At 43.3% G+C, this 27,893-nt stretch overlaps 1 protein-coding gene across 11 annotated transcripts; it reads left to right on the forward strand.

Annotated features, from left to right (window-relative positions):
* On the forward strand, nt 1-27,071 carry ebf2 (EBF transcription factor 2). 11 transcript variants are annotated; one of them, XM_068703158.1, is made up of 17 exons: nt 1-180; nt 1,971-2,127; nt 3,855-3,918; nt 5,452-5,507; nt 5,590-5,663; nt 7,011-7,079; nt 21,675-21,756; nt 23,284-23,403; nt 24,003; nt 24,244-24,374; nt 24,596-24,722; nt 24,844-24,932; nt 25,039-25,104; nt 25,713-25,887; nt 25,988-26,170; nt 26,254-26,424; nt 26,605-27,071. In XM_068703158.1, exons 1-17 carry the CDS (start codon nt 47-49, stop codon nt 26,634-26,636), a joined length of 1,731 nt encoding a protein of 576 aa, XP_068559259.1. In that variant the 5' UTR covers nt 1-46; the 3' UTR covers nt 26,637-27,071. The 11 variants fall into 11 exon arrangements, with proteins under 11 accessions (XP_068559259.1, XP_068559260.1, XP_068559264.1 ...); XM_068703159.1 differs by lacking the exon at nt 24,003 and adding an exon at nt 23,599-23,600 and having other exon boundaries at nt 23,284-23,399; XM_068703163.1 differs by lacking the exon at nt 24,003 and adding an exon at nt 23,599-23,600 and having other exon boundaries at nt 23,284-23,399; nt 25,988-26,168; nt 26,330-26,424.
* Nucleotides 27,072-27,893: the final 822 nt, after the last annotated feature.

Here is a 27,893-nt window from a genome sequence, read left to right on the forward strand (position 1 = left end):
TTAAGTTAAACAAAAGTGCACCGAAACGCGCAGGACGTTGGCTTAAATGTTCGGGATCCAGGAGCATCTGATGCGAGAAGTGAGCGGATTAAAAGAGAGAAGTCTTGCAGAGGAGATGGATCCGGTCCGGTCGTGGGTGCGTAATGTCGGGGTTGTGGATGCGAACGTAGCGGCGCAAAGGTACAGTACAAAGCCAGCTGATCTACTGACAGCAATCAACTCCTCACCAGTTAATTTCATCAGTTGCGTTCAGTTATCAACGTCACCGCATTTATTTTCAGAATCAGCATCACGAGCACAATATAGTTTATAACGAGTGAATATTTAACATATACGAGCAGGCGTCCTTACAAACTACTTGTTGCAAAAGATGACAGGAGTCTCCTTCAAAACTGTTTGCCCCCAACTCATAAATTGTCTTTAATTATGGCATAAGAACTACACTCTATTATTGTAGTTGTTTTTAAAGTAATACGATGTTATGTGCACAAAAGCAAAGAAGGCCCATATTGCCAAAACGTAAAACTCATAATCAGAACGATTAGACTTAAACATAATGTCACACTCAAGGAGCAACTGTTCAGATAATTTACTCTAGCGTAAAAGGTCAATTTACATACTTAATTCATACAATTCAATTTCAGATAATTTCTGAAAACCTGTACGTGACTAAAGCTGAATTTCCTAAACCAGATATTTTAGCTGATCTATCTGAAACACTTGTATCCTCAGCGGCCACGCATTCTATTTATGGTTTTCATCCGTAGAAGTAAACGTTGTTTGGATTGTTGAATCATCTTTGTCTTGCACATTCCCCAACATGTTCAATCACCATCTTCATATTTTTTTTATTTTTTTTTACCAATACAAACACACATCAGTGCTCTCCGATGGTGTCCAAAGTTTAGAAAACAGTTTTTTATGTCAGTAAAGCGGCAACAGCGATTTCAAGGAAATAGAACAAGTTAATTAGTATAACACATACGTCTTAGTAGCCATAGAATAGGCGTATAAATAGTAATTAGTAAGTGATACAACAATGGCGCTTTAAGAACTGTATTTAGGTTATTTGATATCATGCAGTATTTTGTTTAACGTTATGTATAGCCTAATTATAAACAACTCGATTGTAATATTGTATCCCCACAAAAAACAACAAACAAAAAAAACTAAAAAACTTATAATGGGCTCGGTTTTCCTTTTTTAAACGAAACGTTAAAAAAACACACGAAAGAACTACTCAAGTTTTGATTTATCTGAAAACATAAAATTGCCAATTTTAGACAGAAGTAATTTACAGAAAAACACACCTGCAGACGGAATATGCCTATATTTTAAAGTTATTTAAATTCAGTAGTCTATGTACACTTACTGCAGTATTTTTTACCAAGATGCTCCACCATCAGTTCCAAAGTCAAAAGTGATGATTTTATTTTTGACTTTTCAGTTTTCAAGCTAAAACATAGTTTCAACAAGCTTTGCTTTTCCTATTCTTCTTCTTTGGCTTCTTTTGTGTGTGTGTGTGTGTGTGTGTGTGTGTGTGTGTGTGTGTGTGTGTGTGTGTGTGTGTGTTTGTAAGTCACATTGGTTTCTAATCTAGACAAGTAAAGTGGCCTTCAAGTTATGGGAAAACAAAATATTTATAAACGATATGTATGTTTTTTTTGCAAACTATTACTAATTATTGTATGGATAAACTGAAGGCCTTAGAATTTGAAAAAACGGTGTAACCAATGGGAAATTAAATGATTTAAAAAAAGAAATAATGTTATATTGAGTTCTCATGATTTACTGTATGCAGTTTTATTTTTTTTAATTTGATAACTATTTTCCACCAACAATGAATACTATGTTAAATGTTAATTTAATTTAATTAGAACTAACCTTTACATTGATCAGTATAAAGCAGTTTATTCTAACACAATGTGAATGTCTGTGGAGCTGACTGTCTGTTCCTCTTGTGTCCTCAGTGGAGTAGCTTTGTCAAGAGCTCATTTTGAGAAGCAGCCGCCCTCAAATCTCCGCAAGTCCAACTTCTTCCACTTTGTCCTGGCGCTCTATGACAGACACGGCCAACCTGTGGAGGTGGAGAGGACTGCCTTTGTGGACTTTGTTGAACATGACAAGGTGTGTTAATGTTTCTGAATGCCTGTCTTCCTCATTAATTATTTGAAGATGTCATCGATTCACTATATCATCTTTACAGTTATTTCAGGGACATTTTTAACATCTAAAACCATTCATCTAGCTCAGTATCGTCTGAAAAACTGCGAAGAACAACAACAACAACCAAATGTATTAGTAATATACTGCATTTCAGCTGTAACCAGGTGCTCAACTTGATCCTCCACATCCCCAGTAAAGCCAAGCATATCGAACAGCTGACGGCTACATGTTTACACAAGCTCTACCCTCAATGAGCTGATGATGTGGGATTGAAAAAGAATATCTAATGACTAATTAGCAGCTTGCCTCATTAGTAGGACATCACTACTTTTTAAAATGCAAATTATACTTGCTCCTGTTAAGTTATACAGTGAACTAATCATCAAAGTCTCTTTTCCTTCATGCCCCCCTCCTATACTCTAAATTGGGGAGGGGGGGGGGGAACTGGATTCCTCAGGTTGGACAAGACCAAAAATAAGGAAGGGTACAGTGTAGAGACACAGTTAGAAAGAGACTGCCGGGAGTGGGAGCCTTATGCCTCGTGTTGATGGATGTTTCTGCCTTGTGGTGAGGGGAGCGAGAGCCTCCTAAACTGGCAACAGATCTCCCCTGTGAGAAAGACAAGAGGACACCGTCCTGTCAGCTGAAGTTCAAACATAGTTTTACTATGAATTTCATGGCCAGGGAGGGATGGAGGCAGTGCTTACAGCCAGGGCTGAAAGCTGTCAGTGTGCTCCCCTTTGTGCCACCCAGGCCAACGCAGAGCAATATGACGGCAGTGGAGGAGTTCATTTTCTGCATGGTTAACCTGGCATCTGTTTTTGCTTTGCAATTATGCAGAGGTAGAGTGATGGCAAGGCAAAATAAATGTTCCTCTGTGTATATTCACAAAACTTATGAAGCTAGGCATCCATCTATCTCCTGACGTTGAGTCTCAATCTCGCTTTTGATATTATGTTTGGACAACTTTTACTTTCAAACTTATCTTCATGCATCTTAATTCCCCTCACTTCTTCTTCCCTCCTCACAACTGTCTCCTCTTCCCAGTTTCTCTTCTCCTCCAAACTCCTCGTTCTCTCTCCTCTTCTCTGGTGCTCGTCTCTGTGATGCCAGCCTCCTGGGTTATTGGACCAGAGAGCATTCCTTTGAGACCACTTAGAAAGACCAGTAGAGGTAGAAGAAGAGAAAGAAAGAGGGGGAACCAGAGACAGAGAAGGGGGAGAGAAGGAAGAAGTGAGAAGCTAGTGGAGTGCCTGGGGGAGGGAGGGATAGCGGAAGGGAAGTTTTTTCTGTCAAGGTCGACTGCTGCTCAGTCTCACATACAGTACTTTCCACAGTTTGCAGCACACATGCGCGTATAACCATGCCTGTGCTACCTCATTGCGAGGAGGACTACTGCATTTGATCTTAAGGTTTTAGAAGTTTGCATCAGACATGATAGTTCAACCTCTACAAAGAACATCCGACTCAAGGTTAAGAGCTCAGCTCTTGAACACAACGAAAGGTCCCACATGGGCTCTGAGCCTACAACCCTCTGATCTCGATGCTGCTGTCAGGGAAGGGCGAGCTGCAGGATTAGGAGAGACTCGCTGTGCTTAACACGGCGTGGGGATGCTCAGCTGTACTTATCTGTGCCTCAAAAGTGCTTAACTGCATGCCCTGCTTTTGTCCGCGTGTCTCTTTCCAAGGAGCAGACGGGAGAAAAGACGAACAACGGCACTCACTACAAGCTACAGCTCCTCTACAGCAACGGTGAGTAGAGTCAAACACGAGTTCTAAGATTATGGGCTGATTCTTTACCCTTTGAGGTGTCTGATTTGATCATCTAGACGTCGGTGTGGAGCCCTGCATGTAACAGGAGTTGAACGAGGTCAGCGGTGACACCAGCGCGCTAACATGACACACACCTTTCCACTTAAGTAATCTTCCTCCACATCCTCACCTCGCCTCTACTCTCTGAACTCATAAATTACCTTCTGCTCATCGTCTAATCACTGAGTTTGTACAATTCAATGTTTTGGCTCTTCGAGGAGCTACTTCTTGGTGCACGAAGGGAGAAATGAGGTACATGTTGCCACCCCCCCACCCACCCCCAACCCCCTCTCACTCCCCAACTCCTCCAACCCCCCATGGTGCTTTCACATCAGATCGGGGATACACAGAGAAATTTGGTTCCCATGAGCCACTGCTGCCCCTACTCTGCCATCGCAGTGGCACCCATGGGAGAGAAGATAAAAGACATGTTCCAGAGCAACCCCCTTATACACCCACCATACACACACACACACACACACACACACACACACACACACACACACACACACACACACACACACACACACATGTACATACAAGCACACCAAAAGCACTTCCTCTGCATCCCTCCTCTCATCCCCTTCCCCCAAGCGATATCAAAGGCATCTCAATCGAGACTTTGATGAGAGGAACACATTTTGAAAGCGATACTCTCCAAAGTCTCTGAAAAAAAATCCTTGGGTAATACGCTCTTTTCTCAAGAAGCAATTCATTACATGTCGTTTCCCTATTTTGTGTGATTTACAGCGGAGGATTTGAAGCATCCAGAGACTCAGGTGTTTCTGGAAATCTCACTCAGAGACACACCTGATTAAATAGAAGCGAGAGACAATGTTAAAAGGACATTCACTCTTCAATTAAATAACAACACTGATCAGGTGCCACTTTACTTGATCAGCTGCCATTTTACCTGTCACTCATGTAAACTTGGGAATAAATCAGAAGTTAACTGAGAACCACATAAAAAAAGAACAGCTTGACAAATCGTGAGAACTTGGTCATACATTTTGGCCTCAAAGCTGAACATGACTGAGAATCATCAAACATCAAATAACTCTCAATCCCCTCAGAAACCATCAGAGAAAAAATTAGAACTGCATGCCAATCTTATGTTGGCTGGACAGAGTTCAATACTTTTTCTGAGAGCTTGTCCAGAGTTTGCGATAAAAAAATATTATATATATATATTTATAAATAAATCTTTCCATTTTATCTTGAGAATCCCCAGCACCATGTATGTTTTTAGGGGGTTTAAGAGTTTACGTGCAGTTTCAGTTCCTTCATTTATGGTTATGTAGTATTTTGTAATTGGGGTTGAGCCTCTAGCTTGATCTCTTTTCCCAGTTTCCACTTATCTATAGCACTGAGGGCAAGAGATATTCATTTTCTTTCCTCAGTAAAATATCCCTTATGCCTGAAATGGCGTTTGTAAGTTATTGATAACAATCAATTTCTGTTTTCTTTTTGCAGGGGTTCGCACGGAGCAGGATCTTTATGCACGACTTATTGACTCTGTCACTAAACAGGTTGGTAAACTTTCAGCTACGCAGTTAGGAGTTTAACTGATTCAACATGAGATTGAATCTGCCCCTTGTTTCCTCCTCTCAGCCCATAGCATATGAAGGACAAAACAAGAATCCAGAAATGTGCAGAGTTCTGCTCACACACGAGGTTATGTGCAGGTGAGTCTACCACACACAGACACACACCCGCCCCGCCATTCAAACCTTCACCCACAGGATGAATATCATTACCCTCCATCCTCCCTCCTTGTTTCAGTCAGCTTGAAATGTGGTTTTGGGATGACGCTTGGGGCTCCACTTTTTTTTTTTAAACTTTGCGATGGTTGAACTATAAATCTAGCCTGTCTGTCATCATCCTTGTTACAGTGGTAACCCCCTGCTGCTTTCTGCTGTAACGCTGCATGTCCCCTTGCCAGCTCCTGTTTCTTCCTGGCGCTCCTCACTCTCTGGCCTGGAGTTCTGCAGCTGACACACTTTTGGGGAACAATCTGTCTTTCCCTCATTGAAATGTAACTCCAGCACTTCTATTTAGCCAAGACATCACGTTTGAACTTTGTCAACATGTGATGACAGGTCCAGTGGTATATTTTCAGTGTCTCAGTGTAGCGAGTTTATTAAAGAGTCCAGTCATGACTTAGGGACCAGAAGGTTTTGGGTTAGTGTTTGGTGAATAGAGAAAATAGGTGAATATGGGGTTATGGATGGAGAAGAAGCCGAAGAGATCGGTCTGGAAGTGGGGCAGTGACCCAGGATTCGAGGGCAGCAGGGGGAAGGATAGGGGGCTGGGACGTGGGGAGAGGGGCTAAGACGGAGTGGGCTTTGCCATTGTGTAGCCAGCAGATGCCCGAATGTGACTCACAGCTGGCTAATAACAGAGCCGAAGAGGCAGAGGGCAAGCGTCACAGCTGGGGAGTGAGGCCGTCTGACAGGGGGGCGGAGGGGGGCAGGGCAGGGCCAAGCTGGGACACGAGAGGGGTGAGGCGAGGTGTAGGGGTGGCAGATGGCTAGGGGTGGGGGCACTTTTGTTATGCAGTGAAGGGGACTTTGGGGAGGGGGGGCTGGGTGGCCAGCAGGCTCCTCGGACAGGACTGCTGACGAATGGTAGGATGTTGTGGGACGATGTGTGTGTGTGTGTGTGTGTGTGTGTGTGTGTGTGTGTGTGTGTGTGTGTGTGTGTGTGCGCAATGAGGCTGCGTGGGGGTTGAGTTTGATTTCGAAATCAATGTGACAGATTGCCGGGCTGGCTTTTCACTTTTGAATGGTCTCTCACTGTTTGTAGGGTGTGTTGTTGTACCTTTTCTTCCTCTTTTATTCTTTTGTCTACTCCTCCCCTCCCCTCTCATGCCTCCTTTGTGTGCTCCTGGATCTTGGCCCCAACTGCGGCAGAGTAGTCTGGGCCCGTGGATGTGGATGGGCCAGACAAATAATGGCTCCTCCTGTTTAATTTGTTTTTTTTTCCTCCACTGACTTTTTCCTCTTTTCTGTCTCTTTTAACTGCCCACTCAGCCGCTGTTGTGAGAAGAAAAGTTGTGGCAACCGAAACGAGACGCCCTCTGACCCAGTCATCATTGACAGGTAATGAGATCAAAACACGTCCCACACAGTGTCCACTGCCTTGAACAAGCACCTCTTCATACTAAATGTTCAGGTTGCCCTTTCTTTGTATATATATGCACCTACACACTCACAGAGACAGAGAGAGAGAGATTGCGGGTTGTGGTGAGATCTCACCAAGCAGCTGTTGCATTTACACAAACCAAATGAGAGGAGTAGCTACATAGCAGAGTAGAAGCCCCAATTACAACACATTCATTTAAAAAAAGTGGGGGCTGGATGTATGTGTACACTGGTGTTAATGTTTGTGTGTGTATTTCACATATCAATATTAATATGTGCATGCCTGCCTCACATATAAATACTAATATTCACAACATACAAATATTTTTTTCTACTACATCAGTTTACACTGCAGCAATGCAAGGAGGTTGCGATATACAGTACAACATATGTGTCCATGTCTGTCCCCCATGTGTTTCTTTCTCTTCAGCTTTCTGTTCTCTGTTGATCTATCTTCAGCCTGCTGGGATTTGTTTCAGTTTGGTCACTCATTACGTTTAACGGCCGACATTGCACCTGAAACCTGCCGAAAGCGTATATTTCTTTTTATCAGAAGCATGTGGATCTTCCATAGCACCAGGCAGGCTCCCATATGTGGTAAATGTTCACCCTGACAGCCAGTTATCAGGTTTAAAGGCGGGTGACCCTCTCAGTAATCAGCGTGTGTGAGGGCCTTCACGTCCGAGGGATTTTGGAGGTCTCTCGCTGTCTGCCTGGCGTTAACCAGTGTGATGAATGCTCATAAGCAGACCGCATGTGAAATACTTTCTCTGTGATGTCATAGACGTAACCTTCATCTCCTCTCCCTCCTTTTCCCTCTCCTTCCCTCTCTCCTTCCCAGCAATCGTCTGTCTAGAAAACACTCACTTCATATACGTCAAGGACCCTTTTCTTTCCCCTCCTCAGTTCAAGCTGGCTGGCTGTTGACAGTGTGTCTCGAAGGATCTCCGCCGAAGATAGTTTTCATATAAAGGAGAAAATCGGGCTGTTGTCTGTTGAATTTTCCCAGAATACTTTTGGAACAGCTGCTTTTCCCATTTACTGTAGCACATTACTCTCTCAATAACCCCCTCCGCACCCACTTTATACCTCCTAACATGGATAAACCTCCTCAAAATTAGTTTGTAAGCAGCTCGGCGGCAGGCTGATGAAGGTAGTGTGTTACATATCTCTTTGTAACTCCTTGTGTGTGTGTTTGAAGGCTGGTGTGAGGCTGTGAGGATTGCTTTAAATGGAATCATTGACCTACTGTACTCTCTAATCACACTGGGCATATCCCGTCCTGATGGGGGCTTGCTTCTCTCTCTTGACTGGCCTGCAAAATCCTCTCCTCAGGGAGCTGCCTATTAGCAGCCAGTTAATTTCTGATAAGCCAACGGGATTTTTGCATGGCCCTGTGCCCTTTTATCCCACTTTATGTGCACTGTCTCTTTTGACTGCATGTATGTACACCACACACTGAAAAGGTCAAAAGATTGACAGATGTGTGTGTGTGTGTGTGTTCAGAGCATGTATAGACTGTTTGTGTGCACACAGACGGATGTATATTTTCATGTGTGGGGATCCTTGCACGTTTATTTATGTATGTATATGGATGTATGTGCGATTGTCTATGTGTCTTTGTGACCCCTTCTTTGACCTTTTTCCCCAGTCCCTGCTTGGGTCTTAAATTATTCATGTGTGTGTGCAGCCTATGTGCATTTGTGCATGTGTGTGCCTGCAGTTGTGTGTTTGTGTGTGTGTGTGTGTGTGTGTGTGTGTGTGTGTGTGTGTGTGTGTGTGTGTGTGTGTGGAGGAGACGGTCTGTTTCTGTGGCTCCAGTAATCAGCCTCCTGCTCCCAGCCCCAACACCTGTTCTCCAATTAACATGCAGCGTGCTGGGGCCCACTCGCTGCTATCGCACCAGCCACTGCTTTCTACTCCTTTTCTTTCTCCTGTTCTCTTTTTTTCTCTCACTCTCAGCCCCGCGCTCCCTTCTTCCCCGCCTTGCCTCGTATCTGTACTTCTGCACACCCCTCTCGCTCTTTTCCGTTCACTCTCACATGCTCCTACTGTGCGCTTACTTCTTCACTCCCAATTGCTTAGTTCCCCCAGTCCTCTTCTTCTCCCTTCACGTAGCCATCTCCTCCACCACCACCCCCCACCCCCCCCCACCACCTTCCCTTTAGCCTGTCTAATTTTGCCATAATTAGGCGGTGTCATTAGGACACCTAGCCAAGCACAAGGGAGTTTGCAATTCCCCAAACGGCCCAAACCCCCTCTTTTCTAATCTCCTTTCCATATTGTTTCAGTTTTCTCTCCCCCTTCTCCTTCTGCTGCTGCTGCATCCCCCGCCACCTCCTCTTCCCCCTAATCCTGATTTGAGTGAAAAGAGAAAGAGGAGATCACAGCTGATCCATAGGGAGGGTGAAGGGATAGAGGGTGGAGGGACCGAGGGATGAAGAGGGCAAGGGCAGTCGTTGACAAAGAAATGACTCTTAAGTTGCCGATGGGAGAGAATTATCTAATACCCCGCTGCCTGCTGTGTCTAATAGTTTTACAATTGTCTAATCTTAACACTGGTGAACTGCTACACTCAGGCCTGATGTGACTTTTCTGTTTGGAGTGTGTTATCTTTGACTGATGGACTGGCGTGTTCACTGATTGGTTTGATAATCGATCAATGGACAGATAGATTGATTGATTCCTCCGAGCTCATCACCATAAATCTTCACTAACTCGTCAAACTCATGCAGTTGATGTTTCAGTTGATGTTTCAGAAAATTCACAACAATTTTGATAATAAATTGTGTAGGTCATTTATCAAGCAAAAAAAAAGTTCCAGTTCAGCCTTAAAGTGAAAATATGCTGCATTTTCTCTGTTGTTTAACCCAATCAAATGAAAATATAATATATAATCAGCCCTATAATATTTATATTTTCCCCCAAATCCTTTCATTACTTAGAGCATCTCTCTTCTGAAAAGTATTAACCCAGGCAGATCTGTTAATGGCGGCATTATTGCCATGCTGACCTCTGACCTCAGAGGAACTATATTGGTTCTGGGCCAAAGCTGGCCTCTGTATTTATGAGTGAACCATGGGTTTACAATGGAGACAAGCAGATGTCAGTATTAGTATGAGACTGTGCGGTTTGGATGGGAGGGGTCAGTGCTCAGTGTGAGTGTGTGCTTTTATATTTGGCTAAGAAGCTGAGATCAATAGTTGGTCATAAGGAGTGTGTGGAGGGATCCATCGAAAGGCAAGAGCCTTGTGAGGTGGGGGGGTTGGAGAGGGGCTGATCAATGGCAAGCACTATCTCACTAATTGATCGTGTTTCCAAGAGGGGTCTTTTTTAACAAGCTGGCGCTCAGAGAAAAGAAGAATAATCAATAGGAATTTTCCAATGTTGTCAATATGGCTCTTCCCTCCCCTAGACTCAAAATGAACTCACAAAGACTAAACATACATTGTGCATATCAGCCTTTGATTTTTGAATGCTGAACTAAAAAACAAACCCTCCATCTGGAATGCACAAGCACCATAGATGTTGTACTTAATTTTGCTTTCTGAGGTGATCTTTTTTGAACAATTATTTCTTGTCCTGGGCGACTTCAGACGCTCAGCTCCAAGAGGAATCCATTATTGTTAATCTTAGGTTGTGGGTTTTATCGATCTGTTTGTAGTCTTGCTTCTAGTTATGTGCATGTAACACAGCTTTGTTTTCAACTAGTCAGAGCAGGGTTTTGTTTTCGGTCGTAATCGGTGTGTAGTAGATAGTTTTAGTTTCCATGGCTGAATGTTTATCATTTATAATCTGCTAAAAGACGTCCTCACATGCACGCTCCATTCTGCAGTGCAGTAAAACTGTATGTCTTTTTTTTAATAGTTCTTTACGGATTAACACTGTCTGGACGGTTTGACAATAAACTATTCAGATATCATTTGTTGGTGTATGTAAATGTCTCTGGTGTCTCAGGGAGGCACCATCTGTTTCCATGGTAGTCCATCCACCTGCTTGCGTCTGCATGTCTTCAACTAATTAAAAAAATAACAGTATATGATGACGCGGGCTACGTCCCTTTGAATGGTCTTTTTCACTGCCTGTTCTTACAGCAGGACAGATAGTTTATTCTTGTACTGCTAATGGAGGGGAACGCCGGCCTCCTCATTCTTCAGCTCCAACCAAAAAGAAAATAGAAGCTTCAAGTCTTTGGGAAAAGAACATTAAACTATCAGCCAAAGAATAAATACAGTAACATTTGTTGGACCGTGTCAGGGGTCAAATTCCTCCCCTTTCCCAGATGCATACTCATACACTACCGCCAAGTCGCCCTGTTAGGTCATCATATATGCACTTGAGAGTTTTATGTGTGAGACAACAATGTCATTTTAGAAGATTGTTTCTCATACTCCCAATACAAGATTCTTTTTTAGCTGTAAAGTGGAATTCATGCTGTAGCTTTTTCTGTTGATACTGGCACCCTATACCTGTACTCCCATTATCTTCTCTACCACGTTTTCTTAAAGATGGCTTGTCTAAAAGTCGTTCTTACGGTCCAAGTCCTGAGGGGCAGTGAACCATCGCTTCTTATAGCCAAGAAATAAAGAAAATCCAGTTAAATGGATTTGAGTTTTTAATTTCCCCTCTGTTTTTAAAAATATGTATTTTACTCTGAAACAGGATGTTTGATGATGATGTTGAGGTGCAACAAATCATCAGCAAAGGAGACTTTATGTGAGAAGAAGCTGAGACAAAAGACGGATGTGGAGGAGGTGCTTTTTTTATTTGAGTTTCTGGCCAGAGAAATTCTGCTGCAAACTGACACTTACAAACCCCCTTCATTGAACTAAATATATAAGCGTTAATGGAAAACTACTACTATATATTGTCATTTTACGCAGTATCAAAAACCATTACATTACCACCTATCCTATATTGAAGGATACTCCATGTAGTGTCTTGATTTACTTCATGATATATAAGTATTACTGTATAGCATTAATTGTGTTGCTAAACTGAAGCTTACTATACCTTGCACATTATGTTATATACATTTAACATATATACACAAATCAGAAACACTACTCGCACTACTGTGCGATGTTATACTGGATATTATACTGACTTATGAGTTGTAAGTGACCTCAGGTGGTTGAATTCCCTCCACAGACTGATCAGATTGTAGTGTAGCTGGATTGCACTCACAGTCTGACACGTCACACTGATGCGGGTATTAATATTTGTATAAATTACCTGTGTGCCACACATACATACATGCACAGAGACAAAGTCAGACACACTGGCCCCTTCAGTCCGCTGTCACAGGTCTCTCCATGGTGGGGTAGTACTGTCCAGTCCCTCCAGACCCCCTGTCAGCGAGCCCCTCAGGCAGGGGGCCAAGCAGCGTGGCGACAGGGCCCTGAGGCTCCAGTGCACACCGCCTCACACAGCGGAGCGGCACACAGGCTGGACCAGTGAGCAGCTGGCACAGGACCGCGGGGATGGCTCCTCCCTTGGGGCAATGCAAGGGGGAGAATGACACAAAGACAGACAGGGAGAGACGATGCAACGTCTAGAATATCAAATTTACTGACAGGTACCGCTTCAAACAGCGAGAGTCTCACTCAGAGTTAGACTGAGGAAAACGAGTTCATCGACCTTTTGTGGGGCTCAAGCTTTCTGCGAAGTGGTCTCATGTGAACTGGGAAGATCCTGGACTCAAATGTGCACAGGAAGTGTATAATGAGTAGTAGGTTATGAGCCGAGTTTGTGTTTGGTCACCTTTGCTCCGCTTCGGCCAGTGTTAGCTGTTGTGGCTTGAACCCTGACACGAGGAGTAGGCCTGGTTTGTTTTCTTTGAGAGAGCCAACAGAGGGGGCAGTCGGAAACAGAGAGCGGTGGAGAAATGTTTTGACAGGAAATGGGAATGGACTACCAATGGGCTAATGTGGAGGAACAGCAGGGGGACTTTTAGTGTGGGTGGGATGCAGAGGGGATGGGAGGGGGGCAAATTAGAAGTTTTGAGTTGCAGCTCAATGGCACTCTGAAAGGCCTCGCACTCTCAGAGTAGCTGGGGCAAACCCTCTCATTTGTCTGGCCACTAATAGGGTTCACCTTTGGTTGAGCAGTGTAGAGATTAAGTAGGGGCACTCAGAGGATCAGAAGGGGGCAGATTAGTGTGATTTAGAGGCACTTCAGATCGCAAGGCAAGTGAGCGCTGTGTGGTTATGTGTGTGAGATTTGTATTTGTGGGTTTATTTTTCATGTGAAATTCCTGCATTTGCCATTTATTTTGTAAGGGGATCTTGTATCAGTATAATCAGGATCTCGTGTGTGTGTGTGTGTGTGTGTGTGTGTGTGTGTGTGTGTGTGTGTGGGTGCGGAGTCAGAGGCCAGTTAGCAGTGGTATTTAGGAACAAGGGCTGTTTTCTTTGGCTGGATGCTGCTGCTGTGGGTGGAGCTGTTAGGGTGTGTGTGTGTGATGGGGATCGGTCTGTAAAGTCTTAAATTTCACTAATGACTTAACAATGCCCCCTGGTGCTAGACCGGCCCCACTAGCCACCTTGTTTGTTTGTTTGTCTATTTATCTAGATTCTGGACATACTTTTTTTCTCCAAGGAGTTAGATTTCTCTACAAATTCTCCACCGTTTCACTTTTTGAAAACATTTCCCAACACTAATATTTACACATCTGCAGTATTTCTTAAATACAATGTGATTAAGTATCCTTGTAATGCGTGAGGCAAAACGTATCCCTCCTGTGGGATACGAAAAAAGGCAAGGGTATTGTGTAGATACAGTTTTCATACAATAGATCCACCTTTTTAGCTTCTACCTGCACTTTAAAAGCACCATGCCAACAGAAGAATATGGTACAGAGTGCAGGATAGACTTATGCACTGAATTGCAGTATATAAAGTTAAAGCAAAGCAGGAATCTTTTGCTGGCTCGTTTGTGTTTTGCTGGCTAAATCATTATTGCAGCAGATGTTGTGTTTACCTCATCATGGAGGAAAAGTTAAAGGAAAACAGGAACAGCAATTGCAATGTCACTATAATCTTTGGATGCATGTATAAGCTTGTGTGTGTGCGTGTGTGTAATGGTCCTGATGAATCTGTCAGGGCTGAGGGCAGGGGGTGATGTGACTGCTGACAGGCTCCCAGCAGGCATGCTGAGAGCCCCAACAGTCAGCGTGCCCTCCCTTCAGCCTCCCCACCACCCGGCTCCCCATTCTCCTCTCCCAGTCCTCGGCTCCACACATTTGCTGTGTATTAGCCACGGACAGTAAATTACACCACCCTGGACCTCTGAGTGATTCCATTCCCATCTCTTCACACGTTCTTCCTCTCCTCCTGCAACACCATTATCCAGCTCACCTTCTCTTGTGTCTGTCTATCTCCCTCCTTTTCTCTCATTTTGATCTGTTTTCCTCCCTCTGTCTGTCATATTCGTCCTGGCATTTCGACTCCCTCAACCCTGTCAGATTTCTCTCCCCTTTCTGTCTTTCTCTCACTTCTGTTATACTTCTCTTCCTCCGTTCTTCTATTGTGTCACGCTACACAGCGTTCCCTCCCTTATACATCCCCTCCGCTCCCCCTTTACTTTCTTACAAGCTAGTCCCTGTTGTCTAGGCTTCACAGGTTTCTCCGCTGCTTCTTCCTCTCTCTCTCTTTCGTCCTCCTTCCTCCTACCCCCCCCCCCCCCCCCCCTTCCCCTTCTCTCTTTCTGGAAACAGATGTTGTTTGTCAGATCTTATCATTACTGGCTAATTAAGAAGACATCTCTTCTCCTTCTGTTGTTGCTTCTCTTTCCTCTCCTCTCCTCTCCCTCTTGGTGGCATCAATCCTAAATTCATTGTTGTTCTCCAAGAGAGGTTCAGGTCGAGCTTTGATATAAATGTGCTATTGGTAAATCTACTTAGTGGCTGATTGATTGAAAGGGTATTGAAAAAGCAAGATCAGTGTTGGTGTATTGCAGATTACCTTCTGGTATGTTTGAGATCTCTTCAGCTGTAGAGGGTGCTCCGTGTCTCTATGTGACAGTTGAGAGTATATTTTGAATGCTTGTCCCTCAGGACACCCCAAGCATGCTGGGAGAGGTGAGGCCACTGATGGGACTTCTATTCCCTGTCCTGGTTGTGAATTCATGTTCTCCAGACTCTGAATATCTATCCATATCCATCTATTTGGCAGGCTGACCGCAGTCCCGTGTGGCCAAGCTTTGTATGCAATCTTTGCTTTTGGCTGAGCTTGAGAGACCGAAACAGTAATTCATTTTAAATTGTTGAGATGCACATTTAGCAGCTTGCGAGAGGTTATGCAGTAAAACACTTTAACGCCCAGGAGAAACCTCGTTGAAACACTCGAGTGCCTCTTGTGTACCCTTCCCATCATTCTGCTTTCCTCCCCTCAGCCCTCTTTTCCTCGCAGCTACGCCGTGCCTCAGTCAGTTTTGCGGCGGCAAGCCTGAAGGTTTTACAGCGCTACCAAGCTCTATAAATCAGCACTAGTGGTTTAAATGTTTGGCTTTGTCACAGTTCTCAAGTTAAGAGGCGGTGTGGGCTGGGGCTGAGGTTGCAGGGGTGAAGCCAGCCTGGGAGGCAACGTAGAGGAGGCCAGGAGGGGCACCGCCAATCCACCAGGCAAAATTTATAAAGAGTTGACTTCCCCCATGTGCTCGGTGTCTGCCTGAGACTACCTGTATATATAGTGAAGCTATTTTAGCTGCGTTTACTGATATATAAGCAATACTTTTTCCAATTCTTTACTTAAAGGAATGTAATGTTTTCTACGAAATCCTTTTGCAAACTTCTAAACTTCTGAAATGCTGAATTTTGTCTACACACAAGCAGCCAGACAATAACTTTGCCTGAATAAAATAGAAATCAAATAAATTAGTAATTATTTGAATAAGCAAACAAGACTATGATTCTGATGTGGCTTTTGGTTCCAACCTTCACAGTTTTCGATACTAAGTGATGTAGTTGGTACCAAAAAGTGATGCTCAACCCTTCTGATCAGTGAAGTGGTATTTCTCCAGTGGTGGAAAGTAACTTTGGGGGTATTTTGGCGGTATGTAGCTCAGTCCGTTGAGACTTGTCTTGGGAACCCATTCCCAGTATGGACCAAGTATGGACTGGCAGCTGGAGAGATGCCAGTTCTCCTGGACACCCTCAGGGATCAATAAAGTATGTCCTACTCAACTACTGTGCTTTGAGATACTTGAGAATGGGAAAATGGGAATACTTGAGTATTCCCATTTTATTGAAATCAAATACTTGTATAAATTGTACATTTTACTCCACTGCATTTATATTGCTGGTGTAGTTACTGGTTACTTTGATAATTTAGCCATTATTGTACTGCATTGTACTTGGCTGTTTTGAGGTGCATGTCAGCATGTGAGTACAGATGGTGTTTAAAGATATTCAGGATAAGTATACTGATGTCACTAAGAGGCTATTAGACATCAGGGTAACGTGGCAACCAGTCATTTGCTAATAGGTCAGTGGATACAAGTTTCAACTGTGACAATATTGTTAAAATCAGGAAAGCTGCAGCTGTTTTATTGATGACTGGATATGTGTTTTACACTCTGTCACAAAAAGGGAGAAAAGACTAGCATGGAGTCTGTTTGGCTGTGAGATGTTTGCTGGTGAAAGGCGAGTGAAGCTGATGCCACAGATATCCCTGTATGTTTTAGGAGGAGAATGAGGGGGGTTGTACTGGGAGGCTGGTGTGAAAGGTCCTGTGGTGGTATGCGACAGAGGGGGTATCAGTTCGTGGAGGGTTCTCTGTGCCCCATTAGCAGTGTCAAAGGTCATGTGCCCCGGGTGTTAACCCTGGTGACCAGTCTAGCTTCCAGTCTGCCAGGGGACCCAGGTCCAGGGGTATTTATTACTATCCCTCCCCCACCCCTCCTCCATCCCCCAAACACAGCTCTCCCAATGGAGGAAAACAAAACACCTTCCTCTCCCCCCCAGTCATTCCTCTGCCTGGGTATATGTACTAATTGGATGCATATCCATATACTGATGCGTGATGACCCTGGTCTGGTTTGTCCAAATCCTAGCAGATAGCCATGAGCTGCAGCATCTTTTTGACCCATTACTTTACAATTAAAAATCAGCTTGCATGTGCAAAATAATAAATAAGGCATCCTTTTTGCTAATGTGTATATTGTTGCACGATCGATTGTGCACACATGGTTGTTTGCAGTTGCTATTTGACTTTGTGTATTATCCTGTGAAAACATGCATGATTGTGTGTGTGGTTTGTACAGCCAGCGTGGGACATATGCATGCATACGTGCACGTATCTGGGCCTGCTGTATGAGTTAGTGCTCTCTGTGTGTGAGTGTGGCAGAGGAAGGCCCTCAGCATGTCAGTATGTTTTAATGCTTCACATCTGGTTTCCTAATTTTCCTCCCACCCTCCCTGCCCTCCCCTTAGCTCCCCTCCACTGCGATGTCAGGACACTGTTTTGTTTTTTCAGTGTTGAGGGGGTGGGGGGACGTGGGGATGTCTGATGAGTGATGGCCCTGCATACAGGACATCAACATTCTCCCTCTCTTCCTCTGTCTTTGATTACCCTTTTCTCCACCTTTCTGTTCCTCTATTGCTCCACTCTCTCTGCTTATTTCTTACAATCAATACCTATTGAGCTTTATAGAGGGGGTCAGATTTTCATGGATGAAGAAAATGAAGAGGAGCAGCACTTTTCTGTTATCTCTACCTCTTATCTTTGCCTATATGTCTGAGCAGCAAGGCATGTGTGCTGAGCAAACATCATGACAATCTCATGCTCCTCCTCATTATGTTCCTTAAAGTTTCCCCTCCTATATTTTTGTATTAAAACATAAATGTGTCATCTTTTGTGCAGTAACCCCAGAAATGGAAGGCCTTAGCAAAATCCCTGAAGAGAAGACAAGCAGAGAACGTTTTCTAGCTGTGGTGCTAACTAACTTGAACTCTGCATTACAGTCTTGTGCATCATATGCTTCAAGAACCGCTGCTACCAGTAAACCTTCATTTACAATGAGCACAGAGGGCGATGTGTTTTATGTCTATGTGAAAAGGCAGTTTATGTCAACAGTGATTAGTGCTGATGAACGCATATGAAATTTTTTGTTAGGGGTCCTGGGCTGCCTAGGTGCTCGTTGCATGATTAAGGCCATATGTAAAGCCCAATGTGTAACACTTATGTGTAACAGATGCCCCGATGGACTGAGAAATGTGAAACTGAGAGTCCACACTGAGGGGTGAGATATTTGCAAAAACTGCATTTCTGCTAGTGTTTTTAACGTTGCGACTTGCTGGCTGGTCGTTGAACTAGTTTTATTAAAGCATGTTGTCAACGTTGGGATGGCCGCCTCATGCTGGGAGGCCTGTGTTTAGTCTTGGGAACTGAAGCAGATGCAGACAAAAGGGATTGGAGGCCTTGACAGAGATGCAGAAGTGAAGACAGAAAAGAAAAAGCAGACTCCCTGTGGTGCCACAGTAGAAAATGATCCCAAGGTTTAAGACTTGGGTCTATGTTTTGTTTGTGTTTCCTGTCTTAAGTGTGTCTGTAGAGGGTAGATGTTGTGGAAGATACAACTTGGTCTCCATCGCTTGCCACAGTAAAGTCTGTGAAATTCAATTACTTCTTAAATTTGTCATCGAACAAAAATATTGAGGAGTTTGCGCTTATCAAGCTTCGATATTTTGTCATATTTGTAAGCAAACTAATGTCACAGGAAGATATTTCTTAGCTTACAGTCTGTTCAGCTTTATTGAAAACCACATAATTACAGATATATATGGCAGTTTAAAAGTTGTAACATGTTTCCAATTAGCTTTATTTGCACTATGTTACTCACTTAACAGTATTTTAAACAAACAAAATCACCATTTTACTCTTGCTTTATGACACAGAATATTCTGTGAATGTAAAGAACAAGGCACACATTCAAAATAAACACGCTTAAGCTAGGGGACTTCTTTGAAAACAGCCTTTCTCTGCAATTTTCCTGTGACATGAAGATCACCTCCAATTCTTTGCATGTTCTCCTTATCTCTTCCCTCTGGATGGGGAGGTGTGTGGGTGTATTACATTACCAAAACAAAAACAAACAACAGCAATATTAAACTTTTGCAACCACAATAGAGGAGGGGATAAAAAACAGAGGGTCCTCGACTTCTTATTAATTATGCAAGATTAGTCTAATTATAATTCAGCAAATGAATGTGTGGCAGAAGGTGCGAGGCGACGGGGCTGGGAGATTTGCATGTTAAGTGGGCAGGGGGAAGCGGCTAATGCATGCTAATATATGCGTCAATGTCTCGCTTTAATTTCAGCATTTGCAGCTGTGTGCGTCCGAACTGAGGGGGGTGAAAAGTTGACTCAATGGGTTTTTAGGAGGGGGGCAAAGGTGGGGGTGTCGGTGTATTAGGTTGTGCATGCATGCATGTGAATGTGTGTTTCTGTGTGTGTGAGGCATCTGGTGTCATACAAACAGGGAATGATGAGAAGAAGTCAACAAACAAGGTCAAGAACCCTCAGAAAGTGCACAAAGCCTGAGATGGATGTAGACAACCACTCAATTAGGGTTGTGATATCGCTATCTGAGGCGTCCCTGCAAGTTTTATCATGTCAGTCAGTCAAATGAATGATGACTGCTGGTTAGATGAACATTAAGTAGTTGACAAGCAAGTGGCGAGAAAACGATTGTGGCTAAACCACAGCCAGACCATGGACATTAAACCAAAAAATGACTTATCTCCTTATAAATGACAGCTATAGCCTTTAGAATGAGCCATAATGTAAGAATCATTGCCCAGCATAAAACATACATAGAGCACAACCCTCAAAGGAGGCAGTAAAATGAAACAGAGCACTTTTGATCATGGTCTCTTTTCAGAGGGAGGAAACAAACCGTTTAACTTTCCTTGTGTAATGTACTCTATATAGTGTGATATCAAATCATGTTAAACTGATACTGTCATGATGTCCAACAAGCACATGTAAAAAAGGACTGATGAGGGGAGAAATGGAAGAAGGAAATGGGAGAGGTACAAATGTGCACTTTTTCATGTTTCCACCCAAAACGGAGGTCTAGTCCAGCTTTGAGGTTGGAGGTTCGAGCTCTCTGATAAATTATAACCACCCTCTGCCAACAACAATATTGATTGTCCTCCGAACAAAATAGCTCAAATCAAAAAATATTGGACACACTGTTGGAACCGAGAGCCCGTTTCAAGCCAGATCCTGTTCACAAGGGAGAAAGCTGGAGCGAGTGATGGAAGAATAGCGAGTTAAAGCTGACAGAATGAGAGAGAGAGATTAGTATTCGATGGGAGAGTTCAGGGCTGTGGGGCCAATATGAAGTTCCTCTCCAAACAACCGCTCTCCATTAAGATGACTTATTTTTGCAGGGATCACAGTGTGGGTGGCATTGGGGCAAACCATGTAGCCCCAAACCGCTGCCTCCCTTTGCAGCATTTTTCTTCAGCACTGTTGTTGTTTGTTTAATTGAAGCACTAATGGATGTGTTTTACATTGGCAAGACAGAATACTGTTCTCACAAAGTGAAGTGGACATCTGGTTGGAGGGCTATATATTTGCCAATTGCCATAATTCTATCACTACGCCGCATCACTTCCAGGCTCATTTTTCTTTTCTTTTGCTTTAACACACATCTTCTGCCTAAAGAGATTTGTGTGGATCTTCATGGCTTTGTCTGCACCTGCCCTCTTTATATATACTTTCCTGCATCTCACCTTGCCAAGTCTCCCTTCTCGCTGTATTTCAGTGATGGAATGTGTTCTTGTTGTTGCCTTCTCTTTCCCATCGCTGTCTTTGCCTCTCAGCACGGGGACTTTGGGATTGCGGCAGAGCTGCGTTGCCATGGCAGCGGGCTGTGTTGCCGAACTGTGTACACCTGGGATTTGGAGTCTCTCTCCGAAGTCTCCCTCTCTCCTATTTATTCCACCTTTCTCTCAGGTTTTCTTTGGTATAGCAGAGGCTATCAGCACCCCGTTCTCTCTCAGCCTCTCTCAGTCTCCACAGCCTATCACCCTCAAAAGTACACTCACATACGTAATGAGACACATATACTTGAAAACAAAATTCATGTCCATACCAGTGCCTGTGCCTCTATCACTACCTCTCTCTTTCCAGCTCCTCATTTCACTTTCTCTGTAGTTGTCTCTACATCGTTCCCTCACCATTCCCATGTGGGGGTTCAAATACGACATTGCGGGATACCACGGTCCCCTGAGTCCCCTGGCATACATCACTGTCTCCAGTTTACTTTGAAACACAGCAGCACGTTTTCACTGGACTGTGCTTCAGATTCTCATCACTTGATTTAAAGTGTAATAACATTGACTTTAATAGTGAGCTAAACAGCTGGGATTGATGTCAGAGCTGTAATCATGTAGACACGCACACACACACACACACACCATACATAAGACCTGTCTCTGAAAAATAATGAATGTCTTCAGTGTGGCAGGGTAGCACGATTCTTTCATGTGATTTTTTTTCGTTGCTGATGTACAAACATGTGTCCTCTTATTTACCTTTGCAGGTTTTTCTTGAAGTTTTTCCTAAAATGTAACCAGAATTGTCTGAAGACAGCAGGAAACCCGAGGGATATGAGGAGATTTCAGGTACGAAAAGACTGGGGAAAGAAATGCATGCGTGTGCTTGCGTGTGAGTGGGAAGCGGGAGGGTGGTGACACGTTGGACTGAATATGGGAATCAAATTATGTAAAAAAATATATTTTACAGTCTGCAAAACATACCCCCTTCATGCCCCTCCATCTTAGCATATGGAGACTTAATAATCAGTTTATTTTCTGTTCTAAGTAGAGTTTATGTCACAAACTCTGGCATAGTAAAGCTCTGGAAAAGATTTCCCAATGGAAGACATAGAGGAGGGAGTAAGAGGTGGAAATCAAAAATCAATTAGGATTTCTGAGAGATGGAAAGACAAATGAAAGGAGTTTGATATGTGGGAGACTTGGTCGTTGGGGTGCAGGAAATAGGTTGAGGTGTTTCAGGAAGTTGTCAAGAATTGAGTGATTGGCTCCAGATGGAGGAGGTCATGCTCCGTGACCCAGGAAGTGGTCACAGGGGACACTCCCGCCCCACTTCCTCTGCCGTCTTTCAGCACCAGCGGCCCCTGTCTGGCATTCTCCTTCTCCCCGCAAACCCTGCGTACCTTCCCCTTCTTCGTGCTCCCTCTGTCTTCCACAATGTTTGCTTTAACTCCTGCGATGTGACACATGCTGAGAAGTTATGAGCACACGGGCGCTCCAAGACTCTCATCTCTGGGTTAAAAGGTGATCAGAGCTGGACAGGAGTCTGCTGCTTGATCGATAATTTACAGTTATTTTCCTTTAGGTTCCCCTCCCTTTCCACCGCCTATAGCACATATGCTTTTTCTCCTTTTCTTTTTTCATGTTACTTCACCTGCAAAATGACTGCCATGTGTTTATTGCGAAGGGAGTGCAAGGTTTTATCTTTACTGTCTGATGTTCTAAAAATGCACATTTTAAATAGTGATAGTTTACTATTTAATTGAAAATGACCTTTTCTCACTGACCCATTCCCTTTAACTCTCAAAAAACATGTTCCTAAAAACACACTCAAACTCATTATCACTTTCAGAAATAGCATAACATCATCAACACTCCATCTCCAGAGAGAAAAACCTAGAAGTATCCTCTCATTAATTATATGTGTGTCATCCATGCGAGGCAGATGTGGGAAGGGACACACACATGCAGCGGCCAGAAAATCAAATTAGGGCCACCATATATCATCCACTGTTTTAACGGCCGGCAAAAATGGGAGATCTGGTCCATATGTTTTGTGTCATTGAAGGATCAGGAGGAGACAGCAATGAGCCTGCTGCATGCTGTATGAATCAAAAAGTTAGGCAAGAGGCAGTGGAGAGGCCATATGGAGACCTGATGGAGGAGTGGAGGGGTGTATGAGCAGTGTCATCACCACGCATATTATGAAGATCCCGGGGATGTCACATTGCCTATTGAGAAATATTACTATCACCTGTATGCTCAAACAGATTGTCGCTCGGGGACTTTGCTGTTGTAACCGGAGATTGTGACTCGCAGCGGGCTGTCTGAGTTGTGCACTCACACTCATGTATCTTCCTCCTTTCTTTCTCTCAGGTGGTCTTGTCCAGCACTGTGAGTGTAGACGGCCATGTCCTAGCAGTGTCTGACAACATGTTCGTTCACAACAACTCAAAACACGGCCGGAGGGCCCGCAGACTGGAGCCAGGCGAGTCTGTGGAGAATACTATGGAATATGGTGAGACTTTGACACTGCAACACTACAATGTTACACCCCATTTATCTTTTTTTAAAAAGATTTTTTATTACATGTCTACTTCATCATTCACACTCAGAAACATACTGTAACAGCAGCTACTTGAGTTCCTTAATGTCCATTTATAATCACCGTGATACATCAAACATAACCAGGGGTGCTACTGAGGTCATTAACTGAGCTAATTAATGCATTAATTAAGACACTTGACTCACATAAAGCAGACGATAAAAAAAAATATTATCTTAAATTTAAACATGAAGAAGTAAATTTAATATAGGTTTACAGTTCTAAGTCAACAAATCACATTTATCTCTAAACTCAAGTAGACCTACTTGCTCTTTTTTGTAGTAGTTATTGACAGCTGTAGTAACTAGTTACTTTGTTGAATAATATTTTAAACAAAAAAATCTTATATTTCAGAATAGCTACCCAGTACTTTGTTAAGTAGTATTAATGTGTTGATGTAATATCTCCACAGCATTCAGCCTCAACATTAAAATACCAATTTAATATTAATATCAATAATTATAATCCAATAATAGCACAACTCTCACAGGGTTGATTTCCTGCATGTTAGTGCTTTAACTTTTAGTACATTTTACCGATAATACTTCCATAAGTAAGCTTTAAGTGCAGGACCGAGTTTCTTTACATCTGTTGTTCTGCTACTTTTACTTAATTAAAGGATCTGAATACTTTATTTAGATTTGAATCATGCTCCATCCACTCTTCTTATAACTGGTGTACATCCTAAATTGAAACCCTCATAGTAACTCTTGCTTTGCTCTTCTTTCCAGCCACCCCGTGTATCAAAGCCATCAGTCCCAGTGAGGGCTGGACCACCGGGGGGGCGATGGTCATCGTCATCGGGGAAAACTTTTTTGACGGCCTGCAGGTGGTGTTTGGCAGCATGCTGGTGTGGAGTGAGGTAGGAATTGTCTCCAAAGCATCTCACTAATGATGGTACAGTCTGAAACGTATTTTGAAATGATATATATAGCATGTAGCTTGTCTCATTATTCAAATGATTTATGGGCAGTCTACACAAATTAATCTTTCCACAGTATTGTGTTAGCCTAAATATTTACAAGCAATGGAGGGGGATAATTTGTTGCTGTCTTGTGACACGATTTCCGTCCTGTTCCTCAGCTGATCACGCCACACGCTATCCGTGTCCAGACGCCTCCTCGACACATCCCCGGGGTCGTGGAGGTCACACTGTCTTATAAATCCAAACAGTTCTGCAAGGGAGCGCCTGGGCGCTTCATCTACACAGGTATTTAGACAACACACTGTGTGTTTTGTTTGGACTTCACAATGGTGCACAGGCTTTCAGTGGTTTAAGGGTCTTTACGCATACGATTTGATTTACATGTTTCTCTTTTATTCTATTTCAGCCCTAAATGAGCCAACTATAGACTACGGTTTCCAGCGCCTTCAAAAGGTCATTCCTCGACATCCTGGTGACCCAGAGAAACTAGCCAAGGTTAGAGACTCCTAAATAAAAGATTGCTCAAAAAATTGCTTTTCAAGAAACTGTGCATGCTACACTCTTACCAAGATATTAACGTAATAAATTCTGCTCTTTGCAGGAGATTCTCCTAAAGAGAGCAGCAGATCTTGTGGAGGCCCTCTACGGAAATCCACACAGTAATCAGGTAAACAGCAGCCGCTTTGGTCCAATATCCCAAAGACTTTAAATGACAAATTGGTTTACTATATGAAACATGCAGATATTTAAAAGGTATATCACTACACCAGTGATATGCTTGTTTTAGCCAATTAAATATTAATTGTGTATACTCTGTATTACTGCTGAACATTTTCCAAAGCATACCATAATTAATAAAATTCCTTCTTTTGAGGCCGCCGCTGGTGTTCAGTCATTAACTTGCAGGGATTTAAAGCTTGAGCTAGGTAATCCATAATTGTGACTATTTAGAGGGCTTTATTTTTTTGTCAGATCATAATTGTGTGAAAATAGAGTTCTGACCAGGGACTGTTTGAGAAGTTTTTCAGTGTTAGTGTATGAGGAAGCGTCAACATCTGAGATTTGACATTTCTGTCAAAAAGTGGAGTCTAATTGGACGTTGCTCAGACATACAGTACTCAGCTTTTTTAATGCTCACCTGTTTCCTGTCAGGTTATAGATGTGTGAGTTTACACAGGTAACATCTTAACAGCATAAAAAAGTGCATCTGGCCTCTTTCTGTAAATGTGACACCGCAAGCTGTTCGTAATTTCTATGTCTTTGTATCTCCTGCAGGACATGCTGCTGAAACGTGCGGCGGACATCGCCGAGGCGCTGTACAGTGTTCCCCGTCCTCACAGTCAGCTGCAGGCGCTGCCCAGCTCACCAGCCCACGGCAGTGTCATGGGCCTGGGCTCCTATCCTTCTCAGTTAGGCGTCAGCATCGGGGAGCATGGACAGAGCAGCCAAGGTGAGCAGAATAAGACATAAACCATTTAATACTTCATTTTTGTTTTTTATCCCACTAATGAAGCCAACAACTGACCCAAACCTTTTCATTGTTACTTCAGGTTACATTAGAAATTCCAGCAGTTTGTCTCCAAGGGGTTACCCATCAGCCTCCACTCCTCAGCATTCAAGCTACGGGGGCAGCGGAGGGATGACTGGAGGCTATGGGACAGTTCCCATGACCAGTCTAGGAGTACCTGGCTCTCCTGGTTTCAGCAGTGCCTCTCCCACAGGCTCTCCCTACAGTAAGACCTTATAATAATCTATACATTTCTAAGTCCGCTGTGATATTCAGACTTGAGACTGATTGTTGCTCTCTCTTCCACAGTAATGCCCTCCAGCCCCACTATACCAGGGAGCTCCAGCTCATCCTCGTCTCTCTTGCCTTTCTCCTCCTTCCCGTCTGCTGCTAAACAGAAGAGTGCTTTTGCTCCCGTCCTCAGGCCCCAGGGCTCTCCCTCCCCTGCCTGCCCTGCCTCAGGGGGGAACAGCTTCAGAGGTAGCCATCCAACTCACTATCTGACCCCCCTGTCTGAGCTCACGAATGCAGTCTAACCCCCTGTACTAACCGCTCAAAAAGCTTTGACTGAACAAGACAGAAAGAAAAGTTGCTGGATGTACAATAATGCAAGACCTGATTGATTAGAATCATAGATTTTGTATATTTTTTTCTCTCCAGCGATGACGGGCCTGGTTGTTCCCCCGATGTAGCAAAGCACCCACCCCAATCTACCCCAGACCACTGCTTCACTTAGCCCCTCTTTTGGCATTAAGAGGGAAGGGAGAATGGAAAATTGATCACTAGCGACCATGTTTAACTTTCCCTCCTGAGCCCCCCAACCTGCCATTTCTTAGTCCCTTTTTCATCCAAGTGGATGAAAAGGATGGGGTACGATAACGTCCAAAGAACAGCCATCTACTTAAGAGGCAAAGCACATTACTTCACCCACAACTACAGACAGACAAAGCTCCTTAGCTAACAGCACCAGACTGGACCAGGTATCGCTGTGTGTGTGTGTGTGTGTGTGTGTGTGTGTGTGTGTGTGTGTCATGAAGCGTTCGCATTCTGAAAGGAAACAAAAGGAAAACTCGAGCTTCAAAAGCATCTGTATTTACCTCTGGCCTGCTATCACATGCAGTATCTGATTCTTCCAACAACCTGCCTAAACCTCGGCCAGAGGCGGACAACTCCGATATAACATTGCAGCTCTGAGAAGCAGGGTGCTGTTTGTCCGTGTATGGACACCTTAAATGGCATGAGTGTACACTGTCCGTGAGTTAGCGAGAGTTTTTTTTTTGTAGTAGACTTTTTGATGACAATTTACATTCCAGAAAAATAGACCCTTTATTTTTTTTTTCTGATCTCTACGGTTTTACAAGGGAGAACTCTTTGTCTCAAGGGTTATTACTAAAGGAATTCATATATTGATTTATTTAAGAACAAGCAATTTAACTTATTATAGTTAGTTTAGGGAATAATATAAACGTGTTTTTATAAAGTGGTCCTTTTCCAACTGTTAATGAAATTAAGTTGTCTCAACAATTGCTAATTAATTTGCTAAATGATCATAGGGAGTTGATTTTGTGGTGGAGAGGATAAACTCCGGCACACTTTTTGGAATAAAATGTCCCCAGTTTTCAGGTTCTTGCATAACGAAATCGTAATGTTATGCCTGCATCTAAAGAAGGTTATTGTCCTTGTGTAAAGGAAAAATGTTAGTTAGCCTTATCCTTTTTAATTTCACTTATAATGCATGCTTTGTCACACCAACGCCCTGATATTATTTCATTCCCCATTGCAAATTTGAATTTGTATGACTATACAATTTTACAGTTTAATTTTAAATGTCTCAACCCAATACAGGTCTCTAGTCACTATGCAGTACAGTAAATGAAAGCATACAACTGCTGCTTGAACTGCTTGAAAAGAACGGGGCGCATTAGGTGTTCAAGAACCCATATCATGCT

This window comes from Cebidichthys violaceus, unplaced genomic scaffold, assembly GCF_023349555.1.
Source record: "Cebidichthys violaceus isolate CVI_PGR_0920_01 unplaced genomic scaffold, fCebVio1.0.p SCAF_9, whole genome shotgun sequence".
Classification (NCBI taxonomy): Eukaryota; Metazoa; Chordata; class Actinopteri; order Perciformes; family Stichaeidae; genus Cebidichthys; species Cebidichthys violaceus.